Source organism: Mytilus galloprovincialis, chromosome 2 (genome assembly GCF_965363235.1).
Source record: "Mytilus galloprovincialis chromosome 2, xbMytGall1.hap1.1, whole genome shotgun sequence".
In the NCBI taxonomy this organism is placed as follows: Eukaryota; Metazoa; Mollusca; class Bivalvia; order Mytilida; family Mytilidae; genus Mytilus; species Mytilus galloprovincialis.
Window position 1 is genome coordinate 115,803,265 of NC_134839.1, and position 17,818 is coordinate 115,821,082.

The 17,818-nt window shown below is 34.0% G+C and overlaps 1 protein-coding gene across 2 annotated transcripts in view; it reads left to right on the forward strand.

Annotated features, from left to right (window-relative positions):
- The window catches only part of LOC143065526 (tRNA N(3)-cytidine methyltransferase METTL2-like), a 63,236-nt gene that overhangs the window by 17,309 nt on the left and 28,109 nt on the right, over nucleotides 1-17,818 (forward strand). For both annotated transcript variants that reach the window (XM_076239155.1, XM_076239154.1), the window contains 2 exons: nucleotides 13,158-13,249; nucleotides 14,723-14,916. In XM_076239155.1, the coding sequence (XP_076095270.1) occupies nucleotides 13,158-13,249; nucleotides 14,723-14,916 (286 nt within the window). The remainder of the gene's footprint in view (nucleotides 1-13,157; nucleotides 13,250-14,722; nucleotides 14,917-17,818) is intronic.

The following is a 17,818-nucleotide window of genomic DNA, read 5'->3' on the forward strand; positions in this document are numbered from 1 at the left end:
ACATGAAATCACTTGTTTAAGTAGTACCCCTGACTTTCTAACATAAGTAGTACCCCAGACTATCTAACATAAGTAGTACCCCTGACTATCTAACATAAGTAGTACCCCTGACTATCTAACATGAAATCACTTGTTTAAGTAGTATCACTGACTATCTTACATGAAATCACCTGTTTAAGTAGTACCCCTGACTATCTAACATGAAATCACTTGTTTAAGTAGTACCCCTGACTATCTAACATGAAATCACTTGTTTAAGTAGTACCCCTGACTATCTAACATAAGTAGTACCCCTGACTATCTAACATAAGTAGTACCCCTGACTATCTAACATAAGTTGTACCCCTGACTATCTAACATAAGTAGTACCCCTGACTATCTAACATAAGTAGTACCCCAGACTATCTAACATAAGTACCCCAGACTATCTAACATAAGTAGTACCCCTGACTATCTAACATAAGTAGTACCCCTGACTATCTAACATAAGGAGTACCACTGACTATCTAACATAAGGAGTACCCCTGACTATCTAACATAAGTAGTACCCCTGACTATCTACCCCTGACTATCTAACATAAGGAGTACCACTGACTATCTAACATAAGTTGTACCCCTGACTATCTAACATAAGTTGTACCCCTGACTATCTAACATAAGGAGTACCCCTGACTATCTAACATAAGGAGTACCCCTGACTATCTAACATAAGTAGTACCCCCGACTATCTAACATAAGTAGTACCCCAGACTATCTAACATAAGTTGTACCCCTGACTATCTAACATAAGTTGTACCCCTGACTATCTAACATAAGTAGTACCCCTGACTATCTAACATAAGTTGTACCCCTGACTATCTAACATAAGTAGTACCCCTGACTATCTAACATAAGGAGTACCCCTGACTATCTAACATAAGGAGTACCCCTGACTATCTAACATAAGGAGTACCCCTGACTATCTAACATAAGTAGTACCCCAGACTATCTAACATAAGTTGTACCCCTGACTATCTAACATAAGTAGTACCCCTGACTATCTAACATAAGTAGTACCCCTGACTATCTAACATAAGTAGTACCCCTGACTATCTAACATAAGTTGTACCCCTGACTATCTAACATAAGTAGTACCCCTGACTATCTAACATAAGTAGTACCCCTGACTATCTAACATAAGTAGTACCCCTGACTATCTAACATAAGTAGTACCCCTGACTATCTAACATAAGTTGTACCCCTGACTATCTAACATGAGTAGTACCCCTGACTATCTAACATAAGTTGTACCCCTGACTATCTAACATGAGTAGTACCCCTGACTATCTAACATAAGTAGTACCCCTGACTATCTAACATAAGTAGTACCCCTGACTATCTAACATAAGTAGTACCCCTGACTATCTAACATAAGTAGTACCCCTGACTATCTAACATAAGTAGTACCCCAGACTATCTAACATAAGTTGTACCCCTGACTATCTAACATAAGTAGTACCCCTGACTATCTAACATAAGTAGTACCCCTGACTATCTAACATAAGTTGTACCCCTGACTATCTAACATAAGTAGTACCCCTGACTATCTAACATAAGTAGTACCCCTGACTATCTAACATAAGGAGTACCCCTGACTATCTAACATGAAATCACTTGTTTAAGTAGTACCCCTGACTATCTAACATAAGTAGTACCCCTGACTATCTAACATAAGTAGTACCCCTGACTATCTAACATAAGTAGTACCCCAGACTATCTAACATAAGTTGTACCCCTGACTATCTAACATAAGTAGTACCCCTGACTATCTAACATAAGTAGTACCCCTGACTATCTAACATAAGTTGTACCCCTGACTATCTAACATAAGTAGTACCCCTGACTATCTAACATAAGTAGTACCCCTGACTATCTAACATAAGTAGTACCCCTGACTATCTAACATAAGGAGTACCCCTGACTATCTAACATGAAATCACTTGTTTAAGTAGTACCCCTGACTATCTAACATAAGTAGTACCCCTGACTATCTAACATAAGTAGTACCCCTGACTATCTAACATAAGTAGTACCCCTGACTATCTAACATAAGGAGTACCCCTGACTATCTAACATGAAATCACTTGTTTAAGTAGTACCCCTGACTATCTAACATAAGTAGTACCCCTGACTATCTAACATAAGTAGTACCCCTGACTATCTAACATGAGTAGTACCCCTGACTATCTAACATAAGGAGTACCCCTGACTATCTAACATACGTAGTACCCCTGACTATCTAACATAAGTAGTACCCCTGACTATCTAACATAAGTAGTACCCCTGACTATCTAACATAAGTAGTACCCCTGACTATCTAACATAAGTAGTACCCCAGACTATCTAACATAAGTTGTACCCCTGACTATCTAACATAAGTAGTACCCCTGACTATCTAACATAAGTAGTACCCCTGACTATCTAACATAAGTTGTACCCCTGACTATCTAACATAAGTAGTACCCCTGACTATCTAACATAAGTAGTACCCCTGACTATCTAACATAAGTAGTACCCCTGACTATCTAACATAAGGAGTACCCCTGACTATCTAACATGAAATCACTTGTTTAAGTAGTACCCCTGACTATCTAACATAAGTAGTACCCCTGACTATCTAACATAAGTAGTACCCCTGACTATCTAACATAAGTAGTACCCCTGACTATCTAACATAAGGAGTACCCCTGACTATCTAACATGAAATCACTTGTTTAAGTAGTACCCCTGACTATCTAACATAAGTAGTACCCCTGACTATCTAACATAAGTAGTACCCCTGACTATCTAACATGAGTAGTACCCCTGACTATCTAACATAAGGAGTACCCCTGACTATCTAACATACGTAGTACCCCTGACTATCTAACATACGTAGTACCCCTGACTATCTAACATAAGTAGTACCCCTGACTATCTAACATAAGGAGTACCCCTGACCATCTAACATAAGGAGTACCCCTGACTATCTAACATAAGGAGTACCCCTGACTATCTAACATAAGTAGTACCCCTGACTATCTAACATAAGTAGTACCCCTGACTATCTAACATAAGTAGTACCCCTGACTATCTAACATGAGTAGTACCCCTGACTATCTAACATGAGTAGTACCCCTGACTATCTAACATGAGTAGTACCCCTGACTATCTAACATAAGTAGTACCCCTGACTATCTAACATAAGTAGTACCCCTGACTATCTAACATAAGTAGTACCCCTGACTATCTAACATAAGTAGTACCCCTGACTATCTAACATAAGTAGTACCCCTGACTATCTAACATGAGGAGTACCCCTGACTATCTAACATAAGTAGTACCCCTGACTTTCTAACATGAGTAGTACCCCTGACTATCTAACATGAGTAGTACCCCTGACTATCTAACATGAGTAGTACCCCTGACTATCTAACATAAGTAGTACCCCTGACTATCTAACATAAGTAGTACCCCTGACTATCTAACATAAGTAGTACCCCTGACTATCTAACATAAGTAGTACCCCTGACTATCTAACATGAGTAGTACCCCTGACTATCTAACATGAGTAGTATCCCTGACTATCTAACATGAGTAGTACCCCCGACTATCTAACATAAGTAGTACCCCCGACTATCTAACATAAGTAGTACCCCCGACTATCTAACATAAGTAGTACCCCCGACTATCTAACATAAGTAGTACCCCCGACTATCTAACATAAGTAGTACCCCCGACTATCTAACATAAGTAGTACCCCCGACTATCTAACATAAGTAGTACCCCTGACTATCTAACATAAGTAGTACCCCTGACTATCTAACATAAGTTGTACCCCTGACTATCTAACATAAGTAGTACCCCTGACTATCTAACATAAGGAGTACCCCTGACTATCTAACATAAGTAGTACCCCCGACTATCTAACATAAGTAGTACCCCAGACTATCTAACATAAGTTGTACCCCTGACTATCTAACATAAGTTGTACCCCTGACTATCTAACATAAGTAGTACCCCTGACTATCTAACATAAGTTGTATCCCTGACTATCTAACATAAGTAGTACCCCTGACTATCTAACATAAGGAGTACCCCTGACTATCTAACATAAGGAGTACCTGTACCCCTGACTATCTAACATAAGTTGTACCCCTGACTATCTAACATGAGTAGTACCCCTGACTATCTAACATGAGTAGTACCCCTGACTATCTAACATGAGTAGTACCCCTGACTATCTAACATAAGTAGTACCCCTAACTATCTAACATAAGTAGTACCCCTGACTATCTAACATAAGTAGTACCCCTGACTATCTAACATAAGTAGTACCCCTGACTATCTAACATAAGTAGTACCCCAGACTATCTAACATAAGTTGTACCCCTGACTATCTAACATAAGTTGTACCCCTGACTATCTAACATAAGTAGTACCCCTGACTATCTAACATAAGTAGTACCCCTGACTATCTAACATAAGTAGTACCCCTGACTATCTAACATAAGTAGTACCCCTGACTATCTAACATAAGTAGTACCCCTGACTATCTAACATAAGGAGTACCCCTGACTATCTAACATAAGGAGTACCCCTGACTATCTAACATAAGTAGTACCCCTGACTATCTAACATAAGTTGTACCCCTGACTATCTAACATAAGTAGTACCCCTGACTATCTAACATAAGTAGTACCCCTGACTATCTAACATAAGTAGTACCCCTGACTTTCTAACATGAGTAGTACCCCTGACTATCTAACATGAGTAGTACCCCTGACTATCTAACATGAGTAGTACCCCTGACTATCTAACATGAGTAGTACACCTGACTATCTAACATAAGTAGTACCCCTGACTATCTAACATAAGTAGTACCCCTGACTATCTAACATAAGTAGTACCCCTGACTATCTAACATAAGTAGTACCCCTGACTATCTAACATGAGTAGTACCCCTGACTATCTAACATGAGTAGTACCCCTGACTATCTAACATGAGGAGTACCCCTGACTATCTAACATGAGTAGTACCCCTGACTTTCTAACATGAGTAGTACCCCTGACTATCTAACATGAGTAGTACCCCTGACTATCTAACATAAGTAGTACCCCTGACTATCTAACATAAGTAGTACCCCTGACTATCTAACATAAGTAGTACCCCTGACTATCTAACATGAGTAGTACCCCTACCCCCGACTATCTAACATGAGTAGTACCCCCGACTATCTAACATGAGTAGTACCCCCGACTATCTAACATGAGTAGTACCCCCGACTATCTAACATAAGTAGTACCCCTGACTATCTAACATAAGTAGTACCCCTGACTATCTAACATAAGTAGTACCCCTGACTATCTAACATAAGTAGTACCCCAGACTATCTAACATAAGTAGTACCCCTGACTATCTAACATAAGTAGTACCCCTGACTATCTAACATAAGTAGTACCCCTGACTATCTAACATAAGGAGTACCCCTGACTATCTAACATAAGTAGTACCCCCGACTATCTAACATGAGTAGTACCCCTGACTATCTAACATAAGTAGTACCCCTGACTATCTAAGATAAGGAGTACCCCTGACTATCTAACATAAGGAGTACCCCTGACTATCTAAGATAAGGAGTACCCCTGACTATCTAACATAAGTAGTACCCCTGACTATCTAACATAAGTAGTACCCCTGACTATCTAACATAAGTAGTACCCCTGACTATCTAACATAAGTAGTACCCCTGACTATCTAACATAAGGAGTACCCCTGACTATCTAACATAAAGAGTACCCCTGACTATCTAACATAAGGAGTACCCCTGACTATCTAACATAAGGAGTACCCCTGACTATCTAACATAAGTAGTACCCCTGACTATCTAAGATAAGGAGTACCCCTGACTATCTAACATGAGTAGTACCCCTGACTATCTAACATAAGTAGTACCCCTGACTATCTAACATGAGTAGTACCCCTGACTATCTAACATGAGTAGTACCCCTGACTATCTAACATGAGTAGTACCCCTGACTATCTAACATAAGTAGTACCCCTGACTATCTAACATGAGTAGTACCCCTGACTATCTAACATGAGTAGTACCCCTGACTATCTAACATAAGTAGTACCCCTGACTATCTAACATAAGTAGTACCCCTGACTATCTAACATGAGTAGTACCCCTGACTATCTAACATAAGTAGTACCCCTGACTATCTAACATGAGTAGTACCCCCGACTATCTAACATGAGTAGTACCCCTGACTATCTAACATAAGTAGTACCCCTGACTATCTAAGATAAGGAGTACCCCTGACTATCTAACATAAGGAGTACCCCTGACTATCTCATGTATCTAAGATAAGGAGTACCCCTGACTATCTAACATAAGTAGTACCCCTGACTATCTAACATAAGTAGTACCCCTGACTATCTAACATAAGTAGTACCCCTGACTATCTAACATAAGTAGTACCCCTGACTATCTAACATAAGGAGTACCCCTGACTATCTAAGATAAGTAGTACCCCTGACTATCTAACATAAGGAGTACCCCTGACTATCTAACATAAGGAGTACCCCTGACTATCTAACATAAGTAGTACCCCTGACGATCTAACATAAGTAGTACCCCTGACTATCTAACATAAGGAGTACCCCTGACTATCTAACATAAGTAGTACCCCTGACTATCTAACATAAGTAGTACCCTTGACTATCTAACATAAGTAGTACCCCTGACTATCTAACAATGACATACTGTAAATTCACAAATTATTGCGTGCATTTAATTTTGCGATTTTGTCATTTTAAAATTAAATGTGATTTTGATTTTTACAATGTTGAGAAAAGCCATGCTTAATTCAGTTAAAATAATACAAAATGCGAGATTTAATGATTGTGTTTACAACTCTGTGGCATTATTCACAATAATAAAAACCTCGCAATAATTTCTGAATTTACAATACTACAATAAACATCTACAGATCTATCTAACAATGACATACTACAATAAACATCTACAGACCTATCTAACAATGACATACTACAATAAACATCTACAGATCTATCTAACAATGACATATCACAATAAACATCTACAGACCTATCTAACAATGACATAATACAATAAACATCTACAGACCTATCTAACAATGACATACTACAATAAACATCTACAGACATATCTAACAATGACATACTACAATAAACATCTACAGACCTATCTAACAATGACATACTACAATAAACATCTACAGACCTATCTAACAATGACATACTACAATAAACATCTACAGACTTATCTAACAATGACATACTATAATAAACATCTACAGACCTATCCAACAATGACATACTACAATAAACATCTACAGACCTATCCAACAATGACATACTACAATAAACATCTACAGACCTATCCAACAATGACATACCACAATAAACATCTACAGACCTATCGAAAAATGACATACCATAATAAACATCCACAGACCTATCTAACAATGACATACTACAATAAACATATACAGACCTATCTAACAATGACATACTACAATAAACATATACAGACCTATCTAACAATGACATACTACAATAAACATCTACAGACCTATCAAACAATGACATACTACAATAAACATCTACAGACCTATCTAACAATGACATACTACAATAAACATCTACAGACCTATCTAACAATGACCTACCACAATAAACATCTACAGACCTATTTAAAAATGACATACTACAATACACATCTACAGATCTATCTAACAATGACCTACCACAATAAACATATACAAATCTATCTAACAATGACATACTACAATAAACATCTACAGACCTATCTAACAATGACATACTACAATAAACATCCACAGATCTATCTAACAATGACATACTACAATAAACATCTACAGACCTATCTAATAATGACATACTACAATAAACATCTACAGACCTATCCAACAATGACATACTACAATAAACATCTACAGACCTATCCAACAATGACATACTACAATAAACATCTACAGACCTATCCAACAATGACATACCACAATAAACATCTACAGACCTATTTAAAAATGACATACCACAATAAACATCCACAGACCTATCTAACAATGACATACTACAATAAACATCCACAGACCTATCTAACAATGACATACTACAATAAACATCTACAGACCTATCTAACAATGACATACTACAATAAACATCCACAGACCTATCTAACAATGACATACTGCAATAAACATCTACAGATCTATCTAACAATGACATACTGCAATAAACATCTACAGATCTATCTAACAATGACATACTACAATAAACATCCACAGACCTATCTAACAATGACATACTGCAATAAACATCTACAGACCTATCTAACAATGACATCCCACAATAAACATCTACAGACCTATCTAACAATGACATACTACAATAAACATCTACAGACCTATCTAACAATGACATACCACAATAAACATCCACAGACCTATCTAACAATGACATACTACAATAAACATCTACAGACCTATCTAACAATGACATACTGCAATAAACATCTACAGATCTATCTAACAATGACATACTGCAATAAACATCTACAGACCTATCTAACAATGGCATACTTCAATAAACGTCCACAGACCTATCTAATAATGACATAGTACAATAAACATCTACAGACCTATCTAACAATGACATACTACAATACACATCTACAGACCTATCTAACAATGGCATACTACAATAAACATCTACAGACCTATCTAACAATGGCATACTGCAATAAACATCTACAGACCTATCTAACAATGACATACTACAATAAACATCTACAGACCTATCTAACAATGGCATACTACAATAAACATCCACAGACCTATCTAACAATGACATACTACAAACCTATCTAACAATGACATACTACAATAAACATCTACAAATCTATCTAACAATGACATACTACAATAAACATCTACAGATCTATCTAACAATGACATACTACAATAAACATCTACAGACCTATCTAACAATGACATACTACAATAAACATCTACAGACCTATCTCACAATGACAAACTACAATAAACATCTACAGATCTATCTAACAATGACATACTACAATAAACATCTACAGATCTATCTCACAATGACATACTACAATAAACATCTACAGACCTATCTAACAATGACATACTACAATAAACATCCACAGACCTATCTAACAATGACATACAACAATAAACATCTACAGACCTATCTAACAATGACATACAACAATAAACATCTACAGACCTATCCAACAATGACATACCACAATAAACATCTACAAATCTATCTAACAATGACATACCACAATAAACATCTACAGACCTATCTAACAATGACATACTACAATAAACATATACAGACCTATCTAACAATGACATACTACAATAAACATCTACAGATCTATCTAACAATGACATACCACAATAAACATCTACAGACCTATCTAACAATGACATACTACAATAAACATATACAGACCTATCTAACAATGACATACTACAATAAACATCTACAGACCTATCTAACGATGACATACTACAATAAACATCTACAGACCTATCTAATAATGGCATACTACAATAAACATCTACAGACCTATCTAACAATGACATACTACAATAAACATCCACAGATCTATCTAACAATGACATACTACAATAAACATCTACAGACCTATCTAATAATGACATACTACAATAAACATCTACAGACCTATCTAACAATGACATACTACAATAAACATCTACAGACCTATCTAACAATGACATACTACAATAAACATCTACAGACCTATCCAACAATGACCTACCACAATAAACATCCACAGACCTATCTCACAATGACAAACTACAATAAACATCTACAGATCTATCTAACAATGACATACTACAATAAACATCTACAGACCTATCTAACAATGACATACTACAATAAACATCTACAGACCTATCCAACAATGACATACTACAATAAACATCTACAGACCTATCCAACAATGACATACCACAATAAACATCTACAGACCTATTTAAAAATGACATACCACAATAAACATCCACAGACCTATCTAACAATGACATACTACAATAAACATCCACAGACCTATCTAACAATGACATACTACAATAAACATCTACAGACCTATCTAACAATGACATACTGCAATAAACATCTACAGATCTATCTAACAATGACATACTGCAATAAACATCTACAGATCTATCTAACAATGACATACTACAATAAACATCCACAGACCTATCTAACAATGACATACTGCAATAAACATCTACAGACCTATCTAACAATGACATACCACAATAAACATCTACAGACCTATCTAACAATGACATACTACAATAAACATCCACAGACCTATCTAACAATGACATACTACAATAAACATCTACAGACCTATCTAACAATGACATACTGCAATAAACATCTACAGATCTATCTAACAATGACATACTGCAATAAACATCTACAGACCTATCTAACAATGGCATACTTCAATAAACGTCCACAGACCTATCTAACAATGACATAGTACAATAAACATCTACAGACCTATCTAACAATGACATACTACAATACACATCTACAGACCTATCTAACAATGGCATACTACAATAAACATCTACAGACCTATCTAACAATGGCATACTGCAATAAACATCTACAGACCTATCTAACAATGACATACTACAATAAACATCTACAGACCTATCTAACAATGGCATACTACAATAAACATCCACAGACCTATCTAACAATGACATACTACAAACCTATCTAACAATGACATACTACAATAAACATCTACAAATCTATCTAACAATGACATACTACAATAAACATCTACAGATCTATCTAACAATGACATACTACAATAAACATCTACAGATCTATCTCACAATGACATACTACAATAAACATCTACAGACCTATCTAACAATGACATACTACAATAAACATCCACAGATCTATCTAACAATGACATACCACAATAAACATCTACAGACCTATCTAACAATGACATACTACAATAAACATATACAGACCTATCTAACAATGACATACTACAATAAACATCTACAGATCTATCTAACAATGACATACCACAATAAACATCTACAGACCTATCTAACAATGACATACTACAATAAACATATACAGACCTATCTAACAATGACATACTACAATAAACATCTACAGACCTATCTAACGATGACATACTACAATAAACATCTACAGACCTATCTAACAATGGCATACTACAATAAACATCCACAGACCTATCTAACAATGACATACTACAAACCTATCTAACAATGACATACTACAATAAACATCTACAAATCTATCTAACAATGACATACTACAATAAACATGTGCAGATCTATCTAACAATGACATACTACAATAAACATCTACAAATCTATCTAACAATGACATACTACAATAAACATCTACAGATCTATCTAACAATGACATACTACAATAAACATCTACAGACCTATCTAACAATGACATACTACAATAAACATCTACAGACCTATCTCACAATGACAAACTACAATAAACATCTACAGATCTATCTCACAATGACATACTACAATAAACATCTACAGATCTATCTTACAATGACATACTACAATAAACATCTACAGACCTATCTCACAATGACATACTACAATAAACATCCACAGATCTATCTAACAATGACATACTACAATAAACATCTACAGACCTATCTAACAATGACATACTACAATAAACATCTACAGACCTATCTAACAATGACATACTACAATAAACATCTACAGACCTATCTAACAATGACATACTACAATAAACATCTACAGACCTATCTCACAATGACAAACTACAATAAACATCTACAGATCTATCTAACAATGACATACTACAATAAACATCTACAGATCTATCTCACAATGACATACTACAATAAACATCTACAGACCTATCTAACAATGACATACTACAATAAACATCCACAGATCTATCTAACAATGACATACTACAATAAACATCTACAGACCTATCTAACAATGACATACTACAATAAACATCTACAGACCTATCTAACAATGACCTACCACAATAAACATCTACAGACCTATCTAACGATGACCTACTACGATAAACATCTACAGACCTATCTAACAATGACATACTACAATAAACATCTACAGACCTATCTAACAATGACATACTACAATAAACATCTACAGACCTATCTAACAATGACTTACTACAATAAACATCTACAGACCTATCTAACAATGACATACTACAATAAACATCTACAGACCTATCTAACAATGACATACCACAATAAACATCCACAGACCTATCTAACGATGACATACTACAATAAACATCTACAGACCTATCTAACAATGACATACTACAATAAACATCCACAGACCTATCTAACAATGACATACTACAATAAACATCTACAGACCTATCTAACGATGACATACTACAATAAACATCTACAGACCTATCTAACAATGACATACTACGATAAACATCCACAGACCTATCTAACAATGACATACTACAATAAACATCTACAGACCTATCTAACAATGACATACTACGATAAACATGATAAACATCTACAGCATTTGGGAAGCTGTCAAAAGATTTCTAGACCCCCTTAAAATAAAATTGTCCATATTTGAGTTAGAGCTGATGAAGTTTTCTATAATTTTGATATAACAACACACTGTAAAAACATTATTCAGAAAGCACAATGGGATTTTTTTAATTTTCATTTATTGTCCAAAGGAAATGCACTACGAAATAATTGTGGTCTCATGCCTGGATTGATGATTACTATAAGTATTTATTAGCAAGTCTATCAATGTATATGTTAAGTTTTGAATAAACATGGGTATGCCAATGTTATTACTTATAAAGCACAATAAAACTAGGAAATGCATTTCATATGACACATATGCTTTGGTAAAGATATTGATAAATGATGTTGAATTTTCTGTTAAATAATGTTTGTTTAATTCAGGGACAATGTGGAATGGGATGCTGAACAAGAACGATCTGCTAAAGAAATAACAGAAAATCAGTGGAAGTCAAAACTCTCTCAGGAGAAAATAGGTTATATACATGTTTAATATATAAGAATATTTAAATTTTTGATGAAAAACTCATATAAACTAATGTCCAAAAAATACTATTTATAACCAATGACATATAAACTGATGTCCAAAAAGTACTATTTATAACCAATGACATATAAACTGATGTCCAAAAAGTACTATTTATAACCAATGACATATAAACTGATGTCCAAAAAGTACTATTTATAACCAATGACGTATAAACTGATGTCCAAAAAGTACTATTTATAACCAATGACGTATAAACTGATGTCTAAAAAGTACTATTTATAACCAATGACATATAAACTGATGTCTAAAAAGTACTATTTATAACCAATGACGTATAAACTGATGTCCAAAAAGTACTATTTATAACCAATGACGTAAAAACTGATGTCCAAAAAGTACTATTTATAACCAATGACATATAAACTGATGTCTAAAAAGTACTATTTATAACCAATGACATATAAACTGATGTCTAAAAAGTACTATTTATAACCAATGACATATAAACTGATGTCCAAAAAGTACTATTTATAGCCAATGACGTATAAACTGATGTCTAAAAAGTACTATTTATAACCAATGACGTATAAACTGATGTCCAAAAAGTACTATTTATAACCAATGACGTATAAACTGATGTCCAAAAAGTACTATTTATAACCAATGACATATAAACTGATGTCTAAAAAGTACTATTTATAACCAATGACATATAAACTGTTGTCTAAAAAGTACTATTTATAACCAATGAGATATAAACTGATGTCTAAAAAGTACTATTTATAACCAATGACATATAAACTGATGTCTAAAAAGTACTATTTATAACCAATGACATATACACTGATGTCCAAAAAGTACTATTTATAACCAATGACATATAAACTGATGTCTAAAAAGTACTATTTAAAACCAATGACATGTAAACTGATGTCCAAAAAGTACTATATTTATAACCAATGACGTATAAACTGATGTCTAAAAAGTACTATTTATAACCAATGACAGGATATGATTTTAATTCAAATTAAGAAGTAATTACACTCATGATCAATGCAAACAAAGCTTTAACATGTTGAAGTATCATTACATTTGATAAAAACTAATTCATCTAGTGGCTTAAGATATGTAATTACTGACATGAATGAAAAGGCTACAGATTTCACGTGATATCATTTTGTCATTTTTAAATGGTAAGAAAGAATGTTATCATTCTGAAATTATGTATTTTATATAACAGAAAAATAAAAGAATCAATAATGAAATAAATATGAAATGTGTTTAAAGTAATTTGTATATATTTTTCATACGTCATTGGAACAAGTTGAGTATACGTAGGAATATTATCAGGAAAAGGTCTGTTCACTACTTCTTTCTTTGCAAATTATTAAATGAGCAGGTGAACCACTTAATATTGCATGTTATAAATGTATTATAAATTGTGATAATTTGTTTATAGATGAATATGAAGATGAGGCAGGTTCACACTGGGATACATTCTATGGAATTCACCAGAACAGATTCTTTAAAGATAGAAATTGGTTGTTTACTGAATTCCCTGAGTTGTTGCCCCCTTCTGATGAGGCTGGTGGCAATAAACCTGAAGAGACTTGTGACAGTGCTGTTAATGGTTCCAGTTTTAACTTATTAGAGGTATAGTTTATGTTAAATCAAAATCTTAAAATTGGAAAATGAAATAGTGCTAGATAACTAAACATTTATTTATTTTAAGATTTCTCTTTCAAATTGAACCACTTAACAAGTTTTTAAAGACCAACAACTTTCAAAATTGGTCTTAGCAAAATATCATGATAAAGATGGAAATGGTTTTACAAGTAGATGAGTTTTAGGCCTAAATAAATTTTAAATGGCAAAAAGTTGTAACAACCTAACCCTAACTTTGTATACAGATACCTTATGATTCATTTTTTGCTCACCTGGCCCAATGTGATACAAAGGTAAATCATTTGATTAATTGATTTTATCACAAAGAAATCATTCTTATACAGGTTAAAAAAACAAACTTATTTTTTTAACCTATAACATGAAATCAAACAGACATAGAAAAATCCAATTGTATGAAGTAGCTATCTATTTATATTTCTGTTTACATTTATATTGTGTTATCGTGGCTGTCTGTAGCCATAGTTTTTGGAGGTCATCTCGATAGTTAATAAGATGGCATTTAGAACAAAACACACACCATATTATGATCTATATAAGCTAGTAAATGTTTAACTGTTTATTATTTAAAGACTTATTATAATTTGGATATATGTATCTTTTAAATCAAATATGAGATTTTTAGTCAAACATTGAGTGAACATTATTTTGACAAGTAGTGCCCCTTCAATCTTTATTGCATTTAATTTCTTAAAAAATAATACTTTAATTTACATTTCAGTGATAACTTATTTGTAATGGTTGGCAGGAATAAAATAGTATCAAATGTAAATTTTATTTTTATTTTGCAAATCTGGAAAAATAGGGTGGGTGGATCTGTAAAGCAAAAATAAAAAAAACCCTGGCCTAAGATCTACAAATGAGTCAACATGACCAAAACTGTCAATTGGCCCCTGAACGAGGTATTGCCCTTTATAGACAATTTTTAAAATTGATCGTAAATTTTTGAATAAAGCAAAAAGTTTAGGATGTTGAGCTCTTCTAATTTTCCATTTTCAAAACCGTCAGCTGACTTATAGGATTATTTCCCTCAGATGACAAATTTTAATCATTTTTTTCTTTTTTCCTACTATCTTGAAATTATAATAGATACAGAGAAACTTAAAGATGATCATAAAGACAAGTTCAACAAATAGGTCATCATGGTCAAAATCAACTCATTAATAGAGTTATTGCCCTTTTATAATTTTGACCATTTTTTTGCTTTTTTGCCTTATTTTGTTAAAACTAAAACAGACAGATACAAACTTTAATAGCTAGGCAAAAATGATAGGCAAAAGAAAATCTACAATAAAGACAATAAGGAGGAAATGTCAGATGACTCCTTGTTGATGATTTTCATCTTTTTATTTTGCTTTTTGTCATATATATGTAAGACTCAAATCTATGGCAGACTCCTAATCTATGGTAAATATGATGTAATGCCATCCCAAATCTATGGCGAAATTTTACACTCCTACTCTATGGCAAGTTGTTTTTAAATTTTCTAATCATGACGTCATGCCATCCCAAATCTATGGTAAATTTTGTAAATTCCAAATCTATGGTGGATTTTGTTAATATAAGATCTATTGCAAATGTTGTGCAAACGGAAAATAATGCAGTACCTTTACACGACTAATGACTTGTAAATAGATTACACAAAAGAGAGTGTATAAATGAACGTACTTGTATTTTTGTCCATCTGATAAGTTAAGCCTTTATTTTCATAGTTAGTTTTTATATCATACTGTAGTGTAAGGTTGGGATCTCGCTAACAAGTTTAACCCCGCCACATTATGTATGTACGTGACTGTCCCAAGTTAGGAGCCTGTAGTTCGGTGTTTATCGTTTGTTTATGTGTTACATATTTCTTTGTCTTTTTTTTTATATAAACAAGGCCTTGAGTTTTTTTGTTTAAATTGTTTTACATTGTTATTTCTGGGCCTTTAATAGCGGACTATGCGGTATTGGCTTTGCTCATTGTTTAAGGCCGTACAGTTACCTATAGCTACTCATTTCTGTGTAATGTTGGTCTCTGGGGGAGAGTTGTCTCATTGGCAATCATACCACTTCTTCCTTTTTTGTATGTTTAGTCTAACTTTTCAGTATGGGCATTGTTCTTTGTTGAAGGCGAAATGGTGATCACCTATAGTTGTTTAAAAAACAATATTGGTCTTTTTTTCATGATTTTTCTGCGTGACCTATAGTTGTTAATGTGGTCTCTTTATGACTAGGTTAAATGGTTGCTCTGGATTCCCCACTCGATTGATTAATTTATAACTCATGGGATCCTTTCTATGTATGTCTGCTATTGAGGGTTATTGTTGTTGCATAACTTGAAATCATATGCATCATTTAAATGAAAATAAATGTCCTCATCGTTAAGGTTTATTTTCAACACCCCTTCAGGCGAAATGGAGTCTTCCATATTATCGTTTCGAGTTGTCTCCCTTCCGTAAAGCACTTCCGTGGAATTCTGACATTACGTTGAGAAAAGTTAACTCGTTCTGCCGATAAACGTCGTATTATATTAAAAACCATCGCAATTTAAACTGAGGAATGTGTACGGAAAGGAGTCATGATCACTGACCCAAAGGAAATTAAATATTTAAGGAGTTAGGAATGGGGTTCCTCCTAGAACTAACGTAGGAAAATAGGTGGTAAGATACGAAGTGAAATACTTCTCTCACTCTGAGTCTCAGTGACTGATGTGGAAAGTAAACTTGAAATTGATAGTACAAAAATAAAACACAATAGGCCTAAGTACATTGTTCATACACTTTTAACAGGGATTGGCTATTATATAACTATTCAGATTACGTAAATTACATTTTACATGTGCAGTTGAATTAGTTTTGAAAATAATATTATCCAGCTACATGTGTCAATG